The 25,566-nt window shown below is 40.7% G+C and overlaps 1 protein-coding gene across 4 annotated transcripts in view; it reads right to left on the bottom strand.

Moving 5' to 3' along the window:
* Nucleotides 1–25,566, bottom strand: part of LPXN (leupaxin) — a 43,743-nt gene that overhangs the window by 18,063 nt on the left and 114 nt on the right. Inside the window, exons 1-4 of one of the 4 annotated variants that reach the window (XM_089326124.1) lie at nucleotides 24,015–25,329; nucleotides 16,277–16,434; nucleotides 9,883–9,929; nucleotides 3,719–3,818 (exon numbers count right to left, since the gene is read on the bottom strand). In XM_089326124.1, the coding sequence (XP_089182250.1) occupies nucleotides 3,719–3,818; nucleotides 9,883–9,929; nucleotides 16,277–16,312 (183 nt within the window). In that variant the 5' untranslated portion in view covers nucleotides 16,313–16,434; nucleotides 24,015–25,329. 4 annotated transcript variants of the gene reach the window in all.

The following is a 25,566-nucleotide window of genomic DNA, read 5'->3' as shown; positions in this document are numbered from 1 at the left end:
AGATGGAAGTGACAAAGGGCAAAATGGTAAGGAAGAATTGATTCAGATGTGGGGATCCAAGAAGATCCTGCTAAGGAAGTGATATTTGAAATACTGGAGTGATTACGAAGGAATCCAAAAATATGGACATTTGTAGGCACAGCATTTCAGAGGGAGAGAAGGCCCTGGGAAAGAAACAGTTTGATACATTAAAAGTCAAAAGGGTCTGCAGGGTTAGAGCAGAGACTAAGCATGACAGGAAATGATGGAGAAAAGAGAGAGGCCAAAATAACATAGGGTCTTCATGGTAAAAGCTTGGGTTTTACTCCAAGGTGATGGGATCCATTAAAGGATTTTAAGCATGAGAGTAAAGGAATCTGGTTTATAATGTCCCATAGTAGTAGAGTAAAGAATCAAGTGTTGAGAAGCAAGAATGGATGCAGAGTGACTTCTGCATAATGATTTAGTCCTGTGTTACAGAAGAAAGTAGTAGGAAATAGATAAGACTTGCTGAGGGATTGGCTTTGTTCAAGCAAAATTTTAAAATAATTATTAGAAACCATTCACAGAGAGATCATCAAATTACAGAAATATTTCTACCTCATCCTTTATCACCTTGTATCCCAATTCTGCTCTCTGTGTGCTACCATTTAACTAATATTTTGTGGATCAGAAAACTACAATGCTTCTCCAGCACCCCCATATCAAATTTGTACTTCTCAGACAGACACTCAAAATCTCTCATCCATAGCCCTCACTTCACCTTTCCAATTTCATCTTTTATAATGCAATAGAAGTCATCCCTTGCTTAAGGTCAGCCAAGCTCCCTACATCTCCTGAATATGACTTGTTACTATCTGCCTTCAGGCCTTTACTTATTCTGTTTTCACTGCTTAGAATAATTGCACCGATCAAAATGTTTGTGTCCCTTCAAGAAACTTGAATCATCTGAAAAATCTCCTTCCTCCTCTAGTATATATAGTTAATGTTCAAGAGGTTAGTGTTCAAAAGGTCAGTGTCTGAAGGATCTGAAAGGGTGACTGATATTAAGTGTGAAAAATAACTGCAAAAAATATGACAATGTTCTACAAGAAGACTTCTCTTTTTTTTTGACAGGCAGAGTTAGACAGTGAGAGAGACAGAGACAGAGAGAAAGGTCTTCCTTTTTCCGTTGGTTCACCCCCCCAGTAGCCGCTACAGCCAGCGTGCTGCGCCGATCCAAAGCCAGGAGCCAGGTGCTTCCTCAAGGTCTCCCATGCGGGTGCAGGGCCCAAGGACCTGGGCCATCCTCCACTGCCCTCCTGGGCCACAGCAGAGAGCTGGACTGGAAGAGGAGCGACTGGGACAGAATCCGGTGCCCCAACCGGGACTAGAACCCAGAGTGCCAGCGCTGCAAGCAGAGGATTAGCCTAGTGAGCCGCGGCGCCGGCCCCTACAAGACTTTTAAAAGTTGATGGAAAATGCATGTTATAAGAAAAATATGAATGTATTTCATGCTCAAGCTGACTTGCCCCAAATGGTAGAGTTAGAAACATACCAGGGGATTCCAATTCAATCCCATCAAGGTGGCATGTACCAATGCCATCTCACCAGTCCAAGTGATCAATTTCAGTTCACAATTGATCATAATGAAAGGACTAAGAGTCAAAGGGAGCACATAGACAAGTCTAGTACCTGCTAACGCTAACCGATAGAATAAATAAAGGGGAGAGTGATCCAACATGGGAAGTGAGATACTCAGCAGACTCATAGAATGGCAGATGTCCTAAATAGCACTCTGGCCTCTGAATCAGCCCTAAAGGCATTCGGATCTGGCTGAAAAGCCCATGAGAGTATTTCAGGCATGGAAAGCCAAGACACTCTGGCAAAAGATCTCTGTGAGTGAGATCCCAGTGGAAAGAACAGGTCTTCAAAGAAGGAGGTACCTTTCTCTGAAGGGAGGAGAGAACCTCCACTTTGACTATGACCTTGTCTAAACAAGATAAGAGTCGGAGAACTCAGAGGGCTTCCATAGCCTTGGAAACTCATGACTGGAGCATAGGGAGATTACTGATGCCACAGACAGGAGTGTCAATTGGTAAAGTCAACAACAGGAGTCACTGTGCACTTACTCCTCATGTAGGATCTCTGTCCTTAATGTGCTGTGCATTGAGATTTAATGCTACAACGAGTACTCAAACAATATATTTCACTTTGTGTTTCTATGGGGGTGCAAACTGTTGAAATCTTTACTTAATGCATACTAAACTGATCTTCTGTAAAAAAAAAAAAAAAAAAAAAAAAAAAAGAAATTATCAATTCCCAACTTGACTCTCACTGGGATTAAACATGACAATAGGTCTGATCTGATTTCATCATCATTTAAAAAAAATCATCTATTATTTTTCACTTTATGTTTCTGTGTGGGAGCAAACTGTTGAAATCCTTACTTAATGTATACTAAGCTGATCTTCTGTATATTAAGATAATCGAAAATGAATCTTGATGTGAATGGAAGGGGAGAGGGAGTGGGAAAGGGGAGGGTTGTGGGTGAGAGGGACGGTATAGGGGGGAAGCCATTGTAATCCATAAGCCGTACTTTGGAAATTTATATTCATTAAATAAAAGTTTAAAAAAAATTACTTACTGCAAAAAAAAAAGAAAAAAGAAAAATATGAATGTATTTCACAAGCTTTTTACCAAAATGGATTTTTTTTTAAAAAGTTTTATTTATTTATTTTTATTTATTTAAAAAACAGAGCAGCAGCAGAGAAACATAGAGACATATCTTCCATTTACTGGTTTACTCCCCAAATGCCCACAACAGCTGGACCTGGGCCAATGAGAAACCAGATCTGTTTGGGTCTCCCAAATGGCTATCAGGGACCCAAGTACTTGAGTCATCATCTGTTGCCTCCCAGAGTATTCATTAGCACAAACTGGATTGGAAGTAGAGTTGAAACTCAAACCCAGGCACTCCAATATGGGATGTGGCATACCAGGCAGCCTCTTAATTGCCTTTTCCAAACTTATTTTTTAATTCCAATTTTTCATGAACTTAACTTTTTAAAAAATACTTATTTATTTATTTGAAAGGCAAAGCTACAGGGAAGCAGAGGCAGAGAGAGAGAGAAGTCTTCCATCTCCCTGGTTCACTCCCCAGATGGCCACAATGGCCAGAGCTGGACTGATCCAAATCCAGGAGCTAGGAATTTCTGAGTCTCCCGTGCAGGCGCAGGGGCCCAAGGACTTGGGCCATCTTCTACTGCATTCCTAGGCCATAGCAGAGAGCTGGATGGGAAGTGGATCAGAAGTGGAGCTGGACTGGCACTGCAGGTGGCAGTCTACACATTACACCACAGTGCTGGCCCCAATGAACTTTAAAAAATTAACATATTTGAAAAAGAAGGGGAGAGAAAAGAGATATATGGAGAGAAAGAACTCCATCATTTGGGGAAGGCATGGGGTTGGACTAGTGCTGAGACTGGAAACTGGGAACTCAATCCAGATCTCTCATTTGAGCCATCTTTTATCATATAAATGTTACAGAGGTACATGCCTCATTTTACCACTCAGTTTCCTTACAACAATGAGTACAAACAACATAAACCTGAGTTTTTCCACTAAATTAAATTTAATTTGGAAAATGAAATGCCAATTTAAGAGAATTCCTAAGAAAAGAGAATTGAAAGCTGATTTCTACAATGAGAAACTGGGGCCCCTGCATGCCCTGGAAGTTTTATCATCAGTCTGTACCCACCTTGGCCTGCATTTCACTAAGGTGGGCCATGAGCTCATCCAACTGGGCAGCTGCTGAGGTTTTAGCAGGTGGTGGAGATTTCTTTGGCTCTTGGACCTCACTACAGAGGAAAAAAAAAAAAAAGAATCATCCTAAGACATCAAAACCCAAGTAAATGTTAAGCCATGCATAAAATACCAGAAGACAGAATTTTAACTATTAACTCTTTAGATGTGAGTCTAGAACCAGAGACATAGTCTTTTTTTTTTTTTTTTTTTGTATTTATTTGGCAGGTAGAGTTATAGACAGTGAGAGAGAGAAAGACAGAGAGAAAGGTCTTCCTTCTGTTGGTTCACTCCCCAAACGGCTGCTACGGCCAGGGCTGCGCCGATCTGAAGCCAGGAGCCAGGTGCTTCCTCCTGGTCTCTCATGTGGGTGCAGGGCCCAAGCACTTGGGCCATCCTCCTCTGCCCTCTGGGGCCACAGCAGAGAGCTGGAGTGGAAGAGGAGCAACCAAGACTAGAACTTGGTGCCCATATGGGATGCCAGCACCGCAGGCAGAGGATTAACCAAGTGAGCCACAGTGCCGGCCCCATGAGACAGAGTCTTTTAAAAATAGCTAGTAGAATATCTGAATGAGGTTTATCAGTCTTTTGTCCATTTCTCCTTGTTCATCTTAAAAAAAAAAAAATCCAGTCTTCAAAACTGAAGGAAAATGCTGGACATGTAGTTTGACAGCCACGCTCCTCCAACTGTAGCCTCTGAAAACAGCTTTAAAATCACATCTCTGAATTTAAAAAAAAATTTTTTTGACAGGCAGAGTGGACAGTGAGAGAGAGAGAGAGAAAGGTCTTCCTTCCGTTGGTTCACCCCTCAAGTGGCCGCTATGGCCAGCACGCTGCGGGCTGGTGCACTGTGCTGATCCGAAGCCAGGAGCCAGGTGCTTCTCCTGGTCTCCCATGTGGGTGCAGCGCCCAAGGACTTGGGCCATCCTTCACTGCACTCCTGGGGCAGTGCAGAGAGCTGGACTGGAAGAGGAGCGACTGGGACAGAATCCGGTGCCCCGACTGGGGCTAGAACCCGGTGTGCTGGCGCCACAGGCGGAGGATTAGCCTATTGAGCCGCAGCACTGGCCTGAATTTTTAAATTTTAATAGCATTTTAAAAGTTAATGTAGGGCCGACACTGTGGTATAGTTGATAAGGCCACCGCCTGCAGTGTCGGCATCCCATATGGGTGTTGGTTCGAGTCCTGGCTGCTCTACTTCTGATCCAGCTCTCTGCTATGGCCTGGGAAAGCAGTAGATGGCCCAGTTTCTTGGGCTCCTGCATCTGTGTGGGAGACCTAGAAGAAGCTCTTGGCTCCTGGCTTCAGATCAGCACAGCTCTGGCTGTTGCGCCCATCTGGGGAGTGAACCAGAGGATGGAAGACTCTCTCTCTGCCTCTACCTCTCTGTAACTCTGCCTTTCAAATAAATAAATAAATAAATAAATAAATAAATCTTTTTTTAAAAAAAGTTAATGCATCAGGTATTATAACTCTTTGTCAGTTACTTCAGACAGCATATAAAGAATAAATGAGGACATAAAGTAGGCATCGATAAACTAAGGTCTGTGGATCGAATCGGGCCATGTCCACTCATCTACCTACTGGCTACCATTGCTCACCTATAGACTTCAGTAAATGCTATACATAAATGTTATGGTAAACAAAGCCTAAAGTATTTATTATCCGGACTTTTCCAGAAATAAAGGGTGCAAATTCTTGGTCTAGATAGTTCAGATAGACCTCAAATAGCTAAAGCAATCTTATACAACAAAAACAAAGCCGGAAGCATTACAATACCAAATTTCAAGAAATACTACAGGACAGCTATAATCAAAACAGCCTGGTACTGGTACAAAAACAGAGAGATAGACCAATGGAACAGAATAGAAATGCCAGAAATCAATCCAAACATCTACAACCAACTTATATTCGACAAAGGAGCTAAAACCAACCCCTGGAACAGGGACAGTCTTTTCAACAAATGGTGCTTGGAAAACTGGATGTCCACATATAGAAGTAGGAAGCAAGACCCCTACCTTACACCTTACACAAAAATCCACTCAACATGGATTAAAGATCTAAATCTATGCCACAACACCATCAAATTAATTGAGAACAATGGGGAAACCCTTTAAGACATAGGCACAGGCAAGACTTCTTGGAAAAGACCCCACAGGCACAGGTAGTCAAAGCCAAAATGAACAATTGGGATTACCCCAAATGGAGACGCTTCTGTACAGCAAAAGAAACAGTCAGGAAAGTGAAGAAGCAACCGGTAGAATGGGAGAAATTATTTGCAAACTACACAACCAATAAAGGATTAATAACCAGAATCTACAAAGAGATCAAGAAACTCCACAGTAACAAAACAACCCAGTTAAGAAATGGGCAAAGGACTTAAACAGGCATTTTCAAAAGAGGAAATCCAAATGGCCAACAGACACATGAAAAAATGTTCAGGATCTCTAGCCGTCAGGGAAATGCAAATCAAAACCACAATGAGGTTTCACCTCACCCCAGTTACAGTGGCCCTCATACAGAAATCAACAAACAACAAATGCTGGAGAGGATGTGGGGAAAAGGGCACCCTAACCCACAGTTGGTGGAAATGTAAACTGGTAAAGCCACTGTGGAAAACAGTATGGAGATACCTCAAAAATCTGAATATAGACCTACCATATGACCCAGTCATCCCACTCCTGGGAATTTACCCAAGGGAAATGAATCAGTAAACAAAAGAGCTATCTGCACCTCCATGTTTACCACAGCTCAATTCACAATAGCTAAGACATAGAATAAACTTAAATATCCATCAACTGAAGACTGGATAAAGAAACTGTGGGATATGTACATTATGGAATACTACACAGCAGTAAAAAACAATGAAATTTGGTCATTTGCAACAAAATGGAGCAAGCTGGAAAACCTCATACTTAGTGAAATAACCCAGTCCCAAAGAGACAAGCACCATATGTTCTCCCTGATTTGGGAGAATTAATAGTGCTCCTAAAATGAAAGCAATAGAAGCGAAATTGACACTTTTAGAATCAGTGACTTGAATAGTCCTTGACCTAACTGTTGAGGGACAGTTTATCATAGTTACTTTTTATTTTGTATAACCTTTTTGTTTTGTTTTGTTTTTTTCTTTTTTCTTTTTCTTTTCTCTCCTTCATACTATATGCTGAACTCTTTATGTAACATAGAGTTAATCATATGTATTTTAAGTTATTTGGAAAAAGATCCCAGTTAAGGATAAGAGAGGGAATAAGAGAGGGAGGAGGTAGTCTATAACTGTAAAGCAGTATAGTTCTGCCAACAGTCCAACAGACTGACTTCTAAGGGTACAGCCTAAAAACTTGGCATGGGACTCCAAACCCATAAAAATCAATGTTATAAATGCCATCTGAACTATTAAAATGATCATGTTAAATGTTAAGGTCAACATATAGATAACTTTAAGTATAAAATTGATCATATAAATAATATCAAGTGCCTGGTAATAATAATAGAATTAAAAAGGAAGGAAAGTCCAATATGGGAAGCAGTCCACACAGCAGACTCCTAGAATGACATTTGCTGTAAATAACACTCTGACCTCAGAATCAACCCTTAAGGCTTCTTGGTGTGGCTGAAAGGCCTGTGAGAGCATTTCAGGCATGGAAAGGCAAGACTCTGTGGCAAAAAATATCCTACTGTGAGACCTCAGTGGAAAGAAGGGTCATCAAAGAAGGATATACTCTTCTCTGAAGGGATGAGAGAACATCCACTTCACTTATAGCTGTGTCCAAATACCGATGGAGTGAGTCTATGGTCACAAAAGGCTTCTCTAGCCTTAGCAGCCCATGGCAAGAGCCTTGGATGATCACTGACATCACAGATAAAAGTGTTAATTGTTAAAGGAACAACAGAAGTCACTGTGTACTTACTCCCCATTTAGGACCTCCGTCCCTAATGAGTTGCAAATTTTGTTCCCAGACTGTACTCTATATGCTGTATGTGTGCGTGGGTGCAAACTGTTGAAATCTATGCTTAACATGGAGTTGGTCCTCTGTATATAAAATCAACTAAAAATGAACCATAATGAAGAAGGAGTTGGGAGAGAGAGAGGGATAAGGGATGGAAGTTGGGGCTAGGGGAGGGTGAGTATGGGGGAAAGAACCATTATGTTCCTAAAGTTGTATCTATGAAAAAATGCATTCATTACATAAAAGCTTTAAAAAAGTTCAGATAATATATATGATGATGGTTTCATATTCATATAAGCAAATGAGGAATCAGTGAAACTTTGAACTCAACAAATGGAATACAGATCCTGTTCAAGTACCTGCATACTCATTAGTAAAATGATATATGAAAATGCAAAATAAAGTTCAATATATTCTAAAAAGTAAATCATAAAGATGAAATTTTTATATTACAGTGAATTATACAAGCCTCAGTGATTTATATCAGTCTACTACATATCTATTTTTGTTTTTACTTATTTATTAGAGAGAGAGAAAGAGGGGAGGGGGAAGATGCTATTCACTGAGTCACTTCCCAAATGCCCAGGCTGAGACTGGACTGGCTAAGCCAGGAGCTAGGAATTCATTTCAAGCCTCCCACTTGGGTGGCAGGAATCTAACTACTCAAGCTGTCACGGCTGCCTCTTAGGGTTCCCATTATAGAAAAAAAGATGACCAAAGGAAACTTAACGAGTTAGCCAGAGACCCACGTTAAAAAGCAGAAAGCTGGAATTAAAGCAGATGTGTCACTCTGGCAGAAATCAAGGTGTAGCTGTCAACAGAGATACTAAGGGAAGAAGGTGACAGGAGAAAATACCCTGGATTTCCCACTTTGCATCCTCCACAGTGCTTCCCACTGGTCACAGCAAAGAGAGCCAACTGACCTACAGCCTTGTAAAACCCAACCTGCAGAGTCAGCTCCCCGGGAACACGGAGCAAGAAAGGAGGAGGAAGTGAAGAGAAACAAGCCACAGCCTCATAACTACAGGGAAGAAGGTGCCAATAATAGGACTAGGGTGCCAAATATTAATCACAAAGTCAGATTAAACAAGAAAACTGCATTTGGCTGGGCTGACTTTTCATATTATATGTTCTTATATTCACTTGTGCTTCTACTGAAGCCTTGGTTTCCTAGCTCGAAGAAAACTAATACACCTGGCATGGTGTTGTACTTACTTTGTTTTGATTTTCACCAGGCCTGGGAACAGAAAGAACAGGGACCAAGAGGAATGCTCACTGTGCAACTCACTGCAACTGGAATAAACTGGAAATACTTATTCATAAATTGTCTTCGCTTCCACCAAAACAGAAAGTACCCTTGAGTGGGAAGTTCTAAAAAGACTTCTGACTTCTGGTAGCACAAGTGCTTCCCCCGCATCTTTTTTTTTTTTTTTTTTTTTGGCCTTCTGTGTGCACTACTGAGTATAATCCTAAAACCTAATAAGGTATGGTGTACCATTCTTAACCAAGCATGACTCTCTACTATCTGTACTTTCAGCCCCTTCATTTACTTCCCAGAAACTTGTGCCGTGTTTTTAAAAACTGCAAGCTATCGCTAAAGAGGAACACGGAAAGTGGCCTTTCTATTTTTTCAGACTGCTGACTCTGCTTTGGCCAGGAGAAGTGATTTAGTAGTGAATCTGTTTCAACACATAATTTTCATGAAAAGCAAATATCTCCATTTATACTCATTAGTATATACTAATTGATTAGTATACACTTATTAGTCTGCGATGGAGGCCCAATGTCTAGGCTTAGCCCTGATCCTAGATCTGATATTGCTGTTATTTTACTTCAGTTTTTTTCAGATGTGTTTTCACTTTAGTGGACCACAGCATGGTATGTGGAAGAGCCAGGCCAACACACCAGTAATGATTCTGGCCTATCGCTTTTATCAGGTAGTTAAAGAAATTGCAGGGCCCACCAGCCTAAACAGCCTAACTAGAAGCCAAGCACCTCGAGAAGTTGCAGTTAGCTTAGCAGAATCCCAACTCTGCTCAAAGTCTGTGGATAACTGAGGAGGGGAGGGAGTCAAAGTTCTAATAATAAACACTTGTAGAGCAAATTATTAGCCACAGATTGATAACAATTACTTCATAAGCTTAATTTACAAAAGCAATTAATAAAAAAATACCTGTAGACATTGCGGTCCTGGATATTGGTGGTATACACGAGCTGTACCTAATAAAAGTGACAGAAAAGAGCAAGGAATGAATGTTCGTTTCTAAAACGTGAGTCTTTATCAACACCCAGAGTTAGAGGATATTTTTAGCTTCTAAACCAGACTGACGCTAGAATATCTCTGAGATCTCCCTTCCTAAGGCAGAGGAATTTCCAGCCAGATAGGCTTAATTCTCAACAGAGTGGTTGTCATCTAAGCAAATACTGGCAGCCCTTCTCTGCCTAAAAATCTTTGAAATAGAGAAGTAGATCACTCTCACATAGAAACCAGAAAACAAACAAAATGGGTCAGGGTAAAGCCCCTTTAACTAGTCAGAATGGTGCTTAGGGGTAAACTATAACATGATTATCTCAACATTTAAAAAAAGATAATTGTGGATCTAAAGGGTGGTGGACCAACAATCCATTTATTTATTGAATGAATATTTGTTGTCTGTCATATCCCCAGAGTTGGGAATGTGGCAATCAAAAAGCAAAACAGAACAATCAAATAAAGACTGTCTACCAGGAAGTTTATAATCTGGTGATGAGAAATGGATCATAAACAAATTAATAAGTGCAAAAGATGGAAAGTGGGGGAAGGAGGGCCAAATACTCATACATGAATCAAGGAATGAGTCAATAGAAGAGGACACGTGAGCAAGAACTTACAGGAGGTGAGGAAAGTAAGCAGGTATCAGAAGAAATGTGATCCATGTTGGAAGAACCATTAGGAAAGCACCCTCAAGCATCTGTGGCGCAAGGAAGCCTCAGGGCCTGAGTAGAGTGAACCAGGGAGAAAGAGGCAAAGAGTGAAAGTGGTCAGATCATGTTAGGGTGCCTATATAATTTACTGTCCAAATTGGGACACTTTTGAAAGTGAAAGGCAATTCTAAAAATAATTCCTTTTTCACATTTTAAATGTATTTATTTATCTATTTATTGAGAAAGAGAGCGATTGGGAGAGAGAGGTCTCCCATCTGCTGACTCACTCCCCAAATGCCCACAACACCTGGGGTTAGGCCAGAACTGAAACTAGGAGCTGGGAACTCAGTCCAAGTCTTCCGTATGAGTGGCAGGGACCCAACTACTTGAACCATCACCTAATGCCTCCCAGAGTGTGCATTAGCAGGAAGCTGGAATCGGAAGTGGAGCCAGGAATTGAACCTGCTTACTTATATCAAGAGGCATCTAAACCACTACATCAAATTCCCACTCTTATTATTTTTAAAATATATTTGTTGATCAAAAATTGTTTTATCATATTGTAAACCTATGAGATAATTCTACTCAAAGCTTATTTTCTAAACAAAATTTTCTAAAATATCTTAAATGGCATGTGACTAACATTAAACCAAATTTTAAGGAATGTCATATTGATTATCTGAACACCAAAAATCAAACAAATAAATCATTATTATTGATATATAATACATACCTTCATTGGTTATTAGTCACTTTTAAAATACATTTTACTTTTTATAATATATAATAATTGTACATATTTATGGGTACAGTGTGATAATTAAATATATGTATGCGATGTATATTGTTCAAAGTCAGGTAATTGGCATCTCAAGCTCCTTAGATATTTTTTTTCTTTGCATTGAGAATATTTGAACTCCAGTCTTTTAGTTTGTTATAAAATATATAATAACTTGTGAACTACAGTCACCCTGTGGTACTGTGAAATAGGAGGCTTATTTCTCCCAAATAGCAGTATTTTGGTACCCTTTATCCAACCTCACTCTCTCTTTCTCCCTACCCTTCCCAACCTCTAGTGAACACTATTCTACTCTCTACACGTATTTCAGTGAAATCAACTTTTTTTTAAATTAGCCATTGCTGTCTCCAACATTGTGATGTGGAACATTTTCTGAAAGATGCTTTTCAATATGGTGTCTTAATTTTCATAAAACTACAATCTTCTTCAAAGGTGTATTTTATGATTAAAATATTTGAAATTGATGGCTCTTTGATGCTTCTCTGAAGACTATAACGTTCTTAATTGAAAACATGATCCCTCTTTAGAAACGGATGAACCTCTAAATTCAGAGCAAATTCTGCTCAATTGAGAATATTCTTAATTCTACTTTTATATTACAATACATAAATATTTCAGGTCAATATTTCAAGAACTGCTGTCTTCCTGCTTCCTCCTTTCTTCAATAATATTCTTATAAGATAAAATTTCCACATTGTCCCAATTTATAATTCTTTTCAACATTTTGCCAAATACAAATACTTCAAAATCATAGATTTCCACAATTTCATTCTGTTTAGTGAAGAATATAAATTTGTCCAATTAAAATTAGGAGTTGAAAATCCATCAAAGTCAAGATTTTCCTGAAGCACAATTTTCAAATTAGATAATTAAAACATGCAGCCTCCCATCTTTTGATTTATTCAATGTCTTTCCAGGTTTTTGGGGGGAGAAATCTGAACTGCTTCCTTTTTGCAAGCTTTTCTTTAGAAACTTACACCTTGCTAAAAGCCTTGAAAGCTGAATTTTCATGCTACATTCATTGAGCAACTTGGTTAATATTTCCAACTGATTTTGGACATACTGTAACCTAAATTTGGATGGCCTTACAAAGTGATTTTTCAAAGGCTCTCTGGCATTTGCAAAATTGACAGGCAACACAGAGAGAAAACACACACACCCGTGCTGAATTGTTTCTTTGTGTTTGGTATCTGTTTTGGCCACAAAAGTTTGTGTATTTATAGAATATAACATTTGTAAATTTTGATGACTGCAGTTTCTATATTGATTGGTAGAACACTGTAGCTTGTTTGGATGCAGTCATCAACTTTGTGCACACTGCAGCTAGTTCCAACTACATTTCTGCTTCTCAGGTTTTGAAGTTGGTAAGAATACAGCGTAATGTTACCACAATGCTATGCTCCACCAACATTTGTATGCATCTTCTCACCACAAAAACCAACATTTTATCTTTCATATTAAACTTTTCAACTAAGTTTGCAATGGCATTAGCAATCTCAGGTTTCACTTTGTAACTGGAGAGTGAACAGGCAAACGTTTTATTCTTATTCTTTTGATTAAATGAAAGAAATGGAATCGTTTTGGAATGAATAGATTCTTGATTGAAGCCTCTGATAACACTGATACAAAATGGACATGATTTGATGGTTTGCACAGGGAATCAACTCATTATTCATCACAAGTTCACGTTACTTATAAGCTTCTTGGAATTGAAAATGAGCCACGTGGATTTAGGAAAGCTGTTTGACAATGACGGAAGGTGTGATTCCCAGTGAAGTGCAAACACTCTTCCCACAGCTGCTTGTGCTGAATTGTCTCTTGTGGCACATCCTTTTGTAGCTATGTGTTAACTTTCGAAGTAGACGCCGATGCTTCTTCACCATGTGTGCCTCCTGCTTTACTAAAGGATACTGATATCTCTATTTGTCCCTGTGGTAGATGTTAATTGTTGACAAGTATTTTGAGTTACACATGCGTCATCAACTTTCTTAAGAAAACTAAACAAGCTGTTTGGCTTTTGGTTTGTTTTGAGCTAACTGCTGAAAGGGTTTATTGTAAAATTTTTAAAAAGTGTTACCAAATAAAACAAACAGAGCTTTATACATACAAATAATCTCAAAACTGCTTTAACGAGCACATTCAGATTACATTATGCTCCATGGCGAGAAAGCCTAGCCTCCATTTCCCAAACATAATTTGTAAAACACTAAGGCATAATTTCCCATCTTTCCCACTGACCCTGAGGAGACTCCTTGCATCTCTCAGACCACCGCAGGGACAATGGTAGAGCATTAGTGGTGGGACACCAAGTGGCCCACAGCAGAAAACCTGCAACAATTTTCTTATACCACCTAAGACCAGAGAAGTTAACTGCCGCTGACTTCTTGCACTCAAACATTTAGTTTATACAGCCAACATCCTGCATATTTTCTTTGGAACACTGCTGGTTGGTTAGATTGTCCTTAACCTTTCTATCTAAGGATATGGAAAAGAGGTTAGTTACCTCTCATCATTAGTTACCTTTTGGACTTAGCCGCAATGAAGAAAGCTGGTGTTGTGGTGTAGTGCGTTTAAGCCACTGCCTGCAGCACCAGTGCTCAGGGCGCCAGTCCAAGTCCTGACCACTCCACTTTGCGCCTGGGATAGCAGCAGAGGATGGCCCCTGCATCCATGTGAGAGAACTGGAAGAGTCTCCTGGCTCCAGCCTGGCCCAGCCCTGGCCATTGTGGCCATTTGGGAAGTGAACCAGCTAAGGGGAAGATCTCTCTGTGTGTCTCTCCCTCTGTCTCTGAAACTCTGATTTTCAAATAAGTAAAATAAAAAATAAAACAAAATACCTCTCACCACTGCCTACATGATTTAAGCACTGGAAGAGGCCAGAAGAATCAGATGGAGGTCCGCTAACCAACGCTGGCTTACTCTAACACAAATACTAGCAAGAAAATTTAAAAGAAAACAAAAATCCTGAAATTAATGGAAAAGTCAATAGAATATTGGAAAAACAAACATTAACCCAGGCCTCTTCCAGGTAAACTAAGACATAGGAGAGTGCTTCAAAAAGTTCATGAAAAATGAAAGATAATGCAGGAGTAGATACTTGGCCTAATGGTTAAACACCTGTGTCCCACATCAAAATACCTAGGCTACAGTTCAAGCTCCACTCCTGATTCCAGCTTCCTGCTAATGTGGACCCTAGGAGGCAGCAAGTGATGGCTCAAGTAGTTAGATCTGGCCAACATGAGCACTTGAGGAGTGAAGTAGTGGGTGGGATCTCTCTCTCTCTCTTTCTGATTAAAAAATGCAAATTTTAATGTCCATGAAATTTCTGGTGTTCTCATTATAATCACCCCAAAAGGATCAGTGTAAAGGCAGTGGCTTTTACTTCAAATGAGATGGGAAGTCATCATGGGGTTCTGAATAGAAAAATGGCATGGGGGTGTACATTGTGGCAGAATGGGTTAAGCCACCACTTGGGGGTGTGGATTTGAGTCCTACCTACTCTGCTTCCAATCCAGCTGCCTGCTAATGCAGCCTGTGAGGCAGCAGAGGTGATAGCTCAAGCTGCCATTCACATGGAAGACCTGGATGAAATTCTGGGGTCCTGGCTTTGGGCTGGTACAGCCCTGGGTGTTGAAGGCATCTGGGGAGTGAACCAGTAGAAAGAAGATCTCTCCCCTTCTCCCAACCCCTGTGTTGGTTACTCTGCCTTTCAAGTAGATAAGAATAAATCTTTCAAAAATCCTCAAAAAAAAAAAAAAAGGTATTGTCTGACAAGAGTTTTTAAAGGATCACCCTGCATGGAGGCAAGGACAGAAGAACAGTTAGGAGTATTGGGCTATAACCTAACAGCAACAATGAAGACAATAGCTCCCTAACAGAGAGAGAAATGAGCCATCTGGAGGAAATACAGGGGAGGTATCTACCCATGGGTTCAAGTTTCAGGCCTGTGATACTGGTTATTTCATATGGTGGACAAGAATGAATTACGGGGCCGACGCTGTGGTGTAGTGGGTAAAGCTGCCGCCTGCAGTGCTGGCATCTAATATGGGCGCCAGTTCAAGTCTCATCTGCTCCACTTCTGATCCAGCTCTCTGCTATGGCCTGGGAAAGCAGTAAAAGATGGCCCAAGTCCTTGGGCCCTTGCACTCACATAGGAGACCCAGAAGAAGCTCCTGGTCCCTGGCTTCGGATCAGCCCAGCTCTGGCCATTGCAGCCATTTAGGGAGTAAACCAGCAGATGGAAGATCTTTCTCCCTCTCTCTCTCTCTCTCTCTGCCTCTGCCTCTCTGTTACTTTGCCTTTCAAATAAATAAATAAATATTTTTAAAAATAAATACAATATCTATCTCTGATGTCCAGAAATAATATCAGAATATACCAAGTGATTGATACAATACTTTGTCTGTTAGCATGACATTATGAGAAAAAAAAAATTTATCATAGTCTTAGTCTTCTATGGTGATTTTCTCATTTATCCTCATCTTTCAAAAAAAAAAAAAAACCATCTTGAATGTTCAAGGACACAGAAAGCTTCAAAACTTGTGAGTAGGCCTCATTTCCAAGCCAAGTAAAGGCCCTAGGAGACACCAGATCTAGTCAATCTTGACATCAAGATCCAAACACTTTGTCTTGATCATGGACTTTTAGTCTAGAATAGTAAGAAAACAAATTTCTATCTTCAAACTAACACAACCCAAAATAAAACATACACATATGTACACAAAATCTTTATCATTGAAGGGTTATTTGCTGTCTTTCTTGGTATATGATTCTCCTTTCATATCATTTTATGTGGGATACAATTGGTTTTCAGAAATGCACTCAGAGATCTACATTCAAGGTTCTATAATAAATGAAAAGTTACCGGAAAGGGATTTGTGCTATCCTGGACGGAGAGCATCTTCGAAGTCTCATCCAGGTTACTCTCCTTTCTGGAAGACTGATCCAGTGGAAGAGGAGCAGAGTTGGAATATTCATCACTGTCCTGGAGAGTGGAACGTTCCAGTTCCTCCAACAAGGCATCTTTACCATAACAAACAAGAGAATCAAAATAGTATGAAGTTTCTGGAATCAGTTTCCCCTTAAACATCAACCCCTGCCACACTGCTGCATCACCATTCAATACCTTCTTCTCATGGGTCAAAACTATTTTCAAACACCTTCTTCTACTTATTTCACTGCAAGAATTTGGTGTTTAAAGAAGGAGATGCTTAATGCCTCCACATATTGTCACTTGTTCTTATTTTGTATGTTGCATTTCATAGTCTCACCCTATAACTTGACTTATGGAAATTAGGTCCCCATAAAGTATCTTTTATAAAGATAACAGATACTCTCAAGTCCTAGTCTCCCATGGTCTCCCAGAATCCCTCCTTTAGCTTAGTTTCCTTGTCTGGCTTATATGATTGCAAATCAATCTCTTACTAAAATTGACTCACTGAATGGAGGGAGTGGTACAGCCAACCCCAGGGTCTCTGATCAGAGGACTAATGAGGTCATTTACCTCCACTATTGATAACATTTTGATGTTCAGTTTTGTTGAAAGGTTTCTTTTCCAGGAACCCCAGGTTCCAAGTGGGAAGTAACTACCACCTGACTGGAGCCCAGTTTGCCATCACCAAAATTCCCCAAAGAAATGATATTGCTGACCATCTGAAAGAGGGCAATGAAAAAAAAAAAAAAAAAAAAAAAAAAAAAAAAAAAAAAGAGGGCAATGAGTACTACAGACCAACAAGGGTCCTGGACATGAGCTGACTATACACCTCTCAACCCCAACTTCAACCCAGAAGAACCTTGATTTCTAATTCCTCAGGGGGCTTAGGAATTAAGCAATGGCTCCTTGGCTGTTTGATCTGAGCTTTGCCATAAATCCCTACTTCCTTCTCAACACCTTAGTGTCAGTAACTGGCTTCCTGCATGTTGGGTGAGCAGACCCAGTTTTGGGGATTCTGTAGCAATTTCTTCAACCAGTTTTGGGAGTGTTCCATAACACTATATTGCAGGTGCCAATTTTTATTGCTCATTGGGGAAGATTATTCACAAAGATCCCCAAGTAGAAAAAAATTCTCGATATTTCTATAAGAAAAAATAAGCTATTATATTACTGTTTTACAAAATATTCCAGGAAAGTTCTTTATCCTAATGATTACTCTTTATCCTGGTGCTTTTTTTTTTTTTTTAAATCCCAAGCACATTACCAAAGTGTAAATATTCTGTCTTTTGAGGTATGGAGGAGGAAAGGGCTTGAGAAGAAAACTGAAAACTGAGATACTGCAAAATAAATACAATGTTGCAATCCAAATAGTTGGGACTTGTTTCCCTTGCAGTCGGAAATTCAGTGAACTTTAGAAGCACTTTAGTGTAACGTTTTGTTATAATGAAATTACTAATATTAATAATCAATAAAAATTATCATGTGCCAGCCACGTCTCAAGTTTATACATTTCATTTAATCATTCTAATATCTTGAGGCAAATGATATTATTGTCCCCATTTTGTAGATTAAGAAAGAGACAATAACTTACTTATGCTCACGAGCACAACACCAGTATTTGCACATGGGCTACCTTACAGCACTAACTGAAAGTTCCAGTCCTCATTCTCACAAGAACTCTCTGGATTATCTAGAACATGACATCTTCTCTGAAGCTGTCTCCTCGTCTACATAAGGAAGCAATTAGATCAGAACAGTTTTCAAGCTTGTGGGTCAAGACTCATCTTGGATTGCTAGTGGATTTCTTGCCACAGGTTATAGTTTTTAAAAGTCTGGCAAAAGGGGCTGTCGCCATGGCTCACTTGGTTAATCCTCCACCTGAGGTGCTGGCGTCCCATATGGGTGCCGGGTTCTAGCCTCGGTTGCTCCTCTTCCAGTCTAGCTCTCTGCTGTGGCCCAGGAGGACAGTGGAGGATGGCCCAAGTGCTTGGGTCCCTGCACCCACATGGGAGACCAGGAAGAAGCACCTGACTCCTGGCTTCAGGCCGGTGCAGTGCTGGCCATGGCGGCCATTTGGGGAGTGAATGAAAACCTTTCTCTCTGTCTCTCTCTCTCTCACTGTCTGTAACTCTAACTGTCAAAAAAAAAAAAAAAGTTTGGAAAAAAAACTAGATTATATTACTTATAAGGACCTGCCTAGTTCTAAAGTTCTCAGTGAGGAAAGTGAAATTTACAGATCATTAAAAAACAAAAACATAACACAGTTTCATTTATTTTTGATTCTGGGGGGAATGGATATTTCTTGCTATTATACAATAATATAGGCAGACATACAGAGATGGAGGCAAACGAAAAATGAGTTCCATCTACTAGTTCACAATAGCCAGAGTTAGGGCAGACCTCAGTGAGGAACTGGGAACTCAATATGGGTCTCCCACGTGCATAGAAAAGACCCAACGCCGGCGCCGTGGCTCAATAGGCTAATCCTCCACCTTGCGGCGCCGGCACACCGGGTTCGAGTCCCGGTTGGGGCGCCGGATTCTGTCCCGGTTGCCCCTCTTCCAGGCCAGCTCTCTGCTATGGCCAGGGAGTGCAGTGGAGGATGGCCCAGGTGCTTGGGCCCTGCACCCCATGGGAGACCAGGAAAAGCACCTGGCTCCTGGCTCCTGCCAGGATCAGCGCGGTGCGCCGGCTGCAGCGGCGGCCATTGGAGGGTGAACCAACGGCAAAAAGGAAGACCTTTCTCTCTCTGTCTCTCTCTCTCACTGTCCACTCTGCCTGTCAAAAAAAAAAAAAAAAAAAGACCCAACAACTTGGGACATCATCTGCTTCCTCTCAGTACACTTATTAGGAAGAAGCTGAAATCGGGTGTGGAGCTAGGATTAGAAATCAGGCACTTTGATATGGGATGTAGGTTGTTCCAACTGGTGTGGTAACTTCTATGCCCAAGACCCATTCCTGGATATTTCTGAATGCCATAAGGAAATTCCTAATCATTTTTAAGGATTTATTTTTATTTATTATTTATTTATTTGAAAGGCAGAGTTACAAAGAAAGAGGGAGAGACAGAGATCTTCCATTCACTGGTTCACTCCCAAAAATGGCTACAATAGCCAGGGCTGGGCCAGGCTGAAGTCAGGAGCCAGGAACTTCATCCGGGTGTCCCATGTGGGTACAGGGGCTCAAGTATTTGGGCCATTTTCTGCTGCTTTCCCAGGTGAATTAGCAGAGATCTGGATCAGAAGTGGAGTACTTGGGTTGCAAACCACTGCCCATACAGGATGCCGGTGCTGCAGGCAGCGGGCTTAACCCATTATGCCACAACACCGGCTCCCTAATCATTTGTTACAAATGAAATCATATGCTTTTTTGCAGTCTTACATCTTACAAAAATGTTGACTTTCATGCAACATTTTAGAGATAAGCAAAGTGAACTAAACTCTTCAGGTCAAACTATCTCTCAACAACAAATTGTAGTGGGAAAGAAAGCAATGGAGAGGAAACCTATAAATTCAAAGAAGTTAAGCATAACTAATTTCAATCTATGAACCTTATTTGGATGATTAAATGAACTTTAAAAATGAAATAGTCAACATTGTAATTAATCATATTAATTACTATTAATTCATTTTATCTGTGATGATATTTGATAATATTAAGTAATTTCTATTCATTTTTAGGTGTTATAATGGTATTTCATGATACTGAGAAATTACTATTATGGCTGTTGTGGAAATGATACTGGTATTATGGTTATTTGTATAAGTATATATTTATCTTAGAGATTAATGCTAAATTATTTATGATGAAATGATGCAACATACAAAATTTTTAAAAAATAATTTAAGAGTAGAAGAAATGGATGGTATATACATAAGTCAAATTTGCTTAAACTGCTTGATGGGTATAACTTATTTCACTGAACTACTTTCTCCACTTTTTTATATTTTAAAATTCTTGACTTGGAAGAAGCTCCTGTCTCCTGGCTCTGGGCTTCAGATTGGCACAGCTCCAGCTTTTGTGGCCATTTGGGGAGTGAACCAGCAAATGGAAGACCTCTCTCTCTCTGTTTCCCTCTCCCTCTCAGTAGTTCTGCCTTTGACATAAATAAATAAATCTTTAAAATAAAAACATAAGTAAAAAAGAGAAAGAAAAGTGAAGTAGAAAATAAACATTTTTGTCTTGGGATTTTATTACTCAGACTCAATTACAAATTTCAGAATTCAAAAATTTTACTCAGTATCTATTAAGATAGTGCCCCAGGGCTCACGCTGTGGCAGTAGCAGGTAAAGCCGCCACCTGCAGCACCGGCATCCTATATGGGCACAGGTTCGAGACCTGGCTGCTCCATTTCCAGTCCCGCTCTCTGCTATGGCCTGGGAAAGCAGTAGAGGATGGCCCCAAGTCCTTGGGCCCCTGCACCCATGTGGGAGACCCAGAAGAAGCTCCTGGATCCTGGCTTTGGATTGACCCAGCTCCAGCTGTTGCGGCCATCTGGGGAATAAACAAGCAGATGGAAGACTACCCCCCACCCCACCTCACCTCTGCCTCTCTGTAACTCTGCCTTTCGAAATAAATAATTATTTAAAATAAATAAAAGTAGAGCCTCTTTTCTATTTTCTAAGCTTACCTCCAATCAGAAATCAAAGATCCTCCTGGATTAATAAAAATTCATATACAATAGAGATTATAGGAACAAGGAGAGCACACCACTGAGGGTAGGGAGCTACCCTTAAAAGCACCAGCTAATCAAACTTATTCAAGCTGGCCTTCTGGGTCATGAGTTAGCAGGCATTCTTCTTCCTGCTTCCTGTGCATGTATGTATCACCAACACCCGGAGATTAGGCCTTTGGCCAATTTATGTAATTTGAGGATGACTAATTTCAGTATGACAAATGCAGGATTATGTGGGGGGGGGGGTGCTGGGAGATAGGGAAGTACTAATCTGAAAACTTTATCTATATAATCTTTTACTTGTGGAAATCAAATAATACCACACATAAACTAGAGAAAAGTAAAGTAGGGTTTTTTGAGGTGGGACATGGTCTCCACAAGTTGTGATTTGGAGCCAGTGCCTGCTCCTGGTTCCTTTTTCGCCTATCATCCCTGTGGACTGGGTAGATAGATACAAGCTACCAACCTTCCAGGCAGTACTGTACAGAGGAAATGTTTTGTCTGAGCCATTGTGTCTGTTACTGTTTCCCTGCAGACTGGAAGAAAACCCACCTCAAATCTTGACGGTTACTGATGGGCTGATGATAGTTGGAAGAAACTGCTAAGGTGAAGCTACCAACAGCGTGCTGAGTTGCAGCTAATAGTAGTACAACTAACACAAATGTTAGCTTCCAGGATGCTTTAATGCTTTCTACATTGTTGGGCAGTACTTTTTTTTTTTTTTTTTTACCATCCAAACTGCTCAGAAAATACCAACCAACACAATTTTTAAAATCTGAGTTATCACATTAGTTAGAACGCTTGCAATGACACTTCTAAAATAGAAGAGATGGCATTCAGCCTACTGGTTAAGCCTCCACGTGGGATGCCAGCATCTGTATCAGAGATCTTAAGTTTAAGTCCCAGCTCAGTTCCCCCAATTTCGGTTTTCTGCTAATATGCACTGGGGGAGCCAGCAGGTGATGGCTCAAGTAGTTGGGTTCCTGCCACCCACATAGGAAACTTGGATTGAGCTTGGGAGATAAACCAGAGATTGGGAGCTCTGTCTGTCTGTCTGCCTGTGTCTCTCAAATAAAAAGTAAAATAAAATAGAACTCCTAGAATAATGGATTTTGGTGCTCCTTACAGTAATATTGAACAAGCTTTGTTTTTCTTAGTTTACTCATCTGAGTGAAGTGGGTGATACTTACTTCAGAGGGTTGCTGCAGACACTAGAAATAGTTAACAAATGTGAAAATGTCAGTTTTGGCCTAAGTCACTGAATAAATATCGGTTCCCTTTTTGAACTGTCTACATGAAATTAGGTATCCTTAAAATTATATTTAAAAATCTGCACATACAGAAATTCAAATTCTCCCAACACTCACACAGCATAAGAATTTGGATTCTAAATCAAGTCCTAAACTAGTCTACCCTAGTATCAATGTATTGGTAGGTAGACTTTGCGTCCAAAACAGTTCAATACTTATTAAACACCTCCTTTTTTCTCTTAAGTAACATCTCTTCTCTCCAGTTACTTGCCCTTCTTCCTGTTTCTTCAGCTCTTAAATCAATTTAACTCCAATTTAAAAAAAAAAATACAATTGCAAGCTGTGGTTTTTGTTGTTTGCACTTTTGATACATCTCAGCCATGCACAAGCACAGGAGACCATGCAATCAGCAGAGCTGAGAAATTGGGTAAAGGTTATTTTTGGTTAGGATGCCAGAAACAAAAGTTGGCAGAGTCTATGGAATGAGTCCCAACAATGAGAGACATAATTCTCCAAAGGTTTGAAATAAGGTTTCTCTCTAGGTAACATGACTGATGGCTCTGCTGGTGGTTTTAATTGCCTTGAAGTGCAAAGAAGCATTATATTGTCATGCCACAGTAATCTGCCCTTTTAGAATTTCTCTGAATAAAAAGCTTAGCAACAAAACTCATTGGAGTTACGCCACTATATCTTTTTGATTTAATACTAAATCACAAAAAACTGAAGCCACACTGATCTTTCTCCAACCTCTGCAGATCCCTTTCTCGAATGTCTATTCCATGTCTCCGCCTTGTGACACATTTGCCAATCCCTGACTCCTTTTTTTCACCCAGATCCCGGTTGTCGTTGCCCAGCTGTGTGGCCAACCTAGTATCTCCAGGAGCCCTCAAAGAAGAATATGCCCATAATAAAATGATAATTTTGAAGTGATTCAGTCCAAAGGTATTTGTCTGGAGTATACTTTGTGGTTACCACAGAATTCTCTGCCTATTGTGCCACTACAAAGAGTAAACCCAAAATGTTCCCAATCATAGTTCCTCAGTTCCCTCTTGGTTGAGCAGAGGACAAAAGTGAAAATAAAATCTTCCAACATCTCCCTCAACCAACTAGAAGTATACCCCCGCACATATAGAGATGGTAGCTGCTGCTTCATTCCCTCTGTTTCTCCCAAGAAGCTCCTCACTCACCCAATTCCTCCATGGCCCCACACCCAGGATGCTCCGGTCTCACCAGTTGTGAAGAAGAACTGCTTTTGGCATGTGCTGAACAGAAGACCGCAAAGGAACTGAACAAGACAACGTAATGCAGCCTTTATAACCCTTTTTGGTTACTGTATTTGCTTAGCACTTCCTCTCTTTTGATTTGGTGCATTTCTTCTTCTTCTACTTTTTAAGTAGGTCACAGTTTTTAAAAGGAGACTGACTTTGCAAGGCAGGTTGTTAAGATTTAAGTTCTGGCAGTGCATTGGCTATGGTGATAAAGATCCAAAATTAATTTTTCAAAACTTGAGCACCTACTATATGCTGGGATTCATCTTGAATTCATGGGAATAGCCCATTCACACATGTGGTTTTCTTCCAAAGGTACATGTCCCATTGTGCCTGGGCTTCTGCTTTATTTTTTTCCTTCTGTGAACCTAGGGGACCATTGAGGCAAATCCCTTTTAAAATTTCCATAGCAGTTAACTAGCTCCCAGCTACTTTTGCAGTCTGTATTTACTTAGTTATTCAGAAATTATGCTTACCTGTTTTCCTAGACAGACAGACTGAAAATCCATTAAAAGCAAGGCATAAATGGGTTCATGTTTGGATCTCAGGGGCTGACTGAGCGGATTCAAATGCAAACATCTACAAGGGGCATGAAGAAGGAAACTGGAAAGTTTTAAGATACCGCACGTGCTTAAACTGCAAATATCTCAGCTGGGCCTAGTTACACAGCTGTGTAGCAGTGTCGGAAAAATACAAGAAATTAACTCTTCACCATTTTTACTCCTGTGACTTCATCTACCTTAAATGAAATAAAACATTACAAAAAGCCTACTTTGAGAAGGTAGTATGTAAACAGCTTTAATTGTAGCTCTGTTAAATATATTTTATCCCATTTCCCCAGTGGTGAAATAGGTTTGTGGAATCGTACTAAAATAACAGAATGTATCATTCTTCTACAACACTGGGGTCTTTTAAAAAAAAAACCAATAATCCATTTATCACTGTATGACTTAAAAAATTCTCTGTATTACTTTAAGCAGCCATTGGATGTCAGTGCTGTTCTAAAAGTCTGCTCACCGAGAAAGCGGTCGGGAAACACTGCCAGGGACGCTGGGCTAGACAATTTTTACAACTGGAAATGACCTTACGGAAATGAAAAAATGTCCCCAAATACTCAATACCAACATAATTTTTTAGCCTAACGTGGTAACTGAGTCAACACATGGGAAGGAAAACGTCCTTCGGCACTCGTCTACGGTTTAACTGAATGATTCATGTGGAACTTAGAACGGGAACCCCGGATTTTGTTTCCGTCCTCTTTCCTGTGGGGCTTCTACCCTCGGAACCCGGGAGGCTTTCGTTTTCAAGGGTGAAGCGCTCAGCTCGCCCCTCGCCGGCTGCACCACCCACTGACTTGCACGCGGAAACCCCCTTCGGACGCGCAGAGGACGACTTAGTTCCACACGCCAGGGGCCCAGAGAGCCGCTTCTGACACAGGGACGCGGACGAACCGCAGACCCAGAGGCTCCGGGGCGGCGAGCCGGGGCCCTCAGCCACTCGGCGGAGGTCGCGGAGTCACGCGAACAGCCCACGCCAGCTCCGCGATGCCCCAACACCGCAGCTCTACAAGTCAGCCCACGCCCCGAGATACTAGGTGCCCGATGAGTCCTGGTCATCGTGATATCGAAGACCCGACGGAGCCAGACTCAGTTCCCGGGTCAGACACACGAGGCCCGGACGAGCGTTGCAAACAGGAACGCCGGACTGCCCCTGAGGAGGCATCATCTGGCTACCTCGAAGGAAGCCAAGTCTACTGGGTGGCCATCCCCAAAAAACCAGAGGCCAAGTTACAAAAAAAAAAAAAAAAAAAAAAGTACTCAGAAGTAACACAGAACCCTCCCGCAGGCAATCCTGCTCGGCAATTGGCTGAACTTTCGAGCCGGGATGTACGCAGGCGTCCTGGCCTAACCCGGAAACACTACCTCCCTCAAAAAGTAAACTACGGTAGCAGAGTAAACTACTTTTCCCGTCGCCAGTCAAAACCTCCCGGCATCCTCTCCGCCTCCGGCTTCCTAATTTTTTTTTTTT

Source organism: Oryctolagus cuniculus, chromosome 1 (genome assembly GCF_051225735.1).
Source record: "Oryctolagus cuniculus isolate XC-2025 breed Fujian yellow rabbit chromosome 1, ASM5122573v1, whole genome shotgun sequence".
Taxonomy (NCBI): domain Eukaryota; kingdom Metazoa; phylum Chordata; class Mammalia; order Lagomorpha; family Leporidae; genus Oryctolagus; species Oryctolagus cuniculus.
Note: the sequence above shows the minus strand (reverse complement) of the source record. Positions and strands in the feature narration are given on the sequence as shown.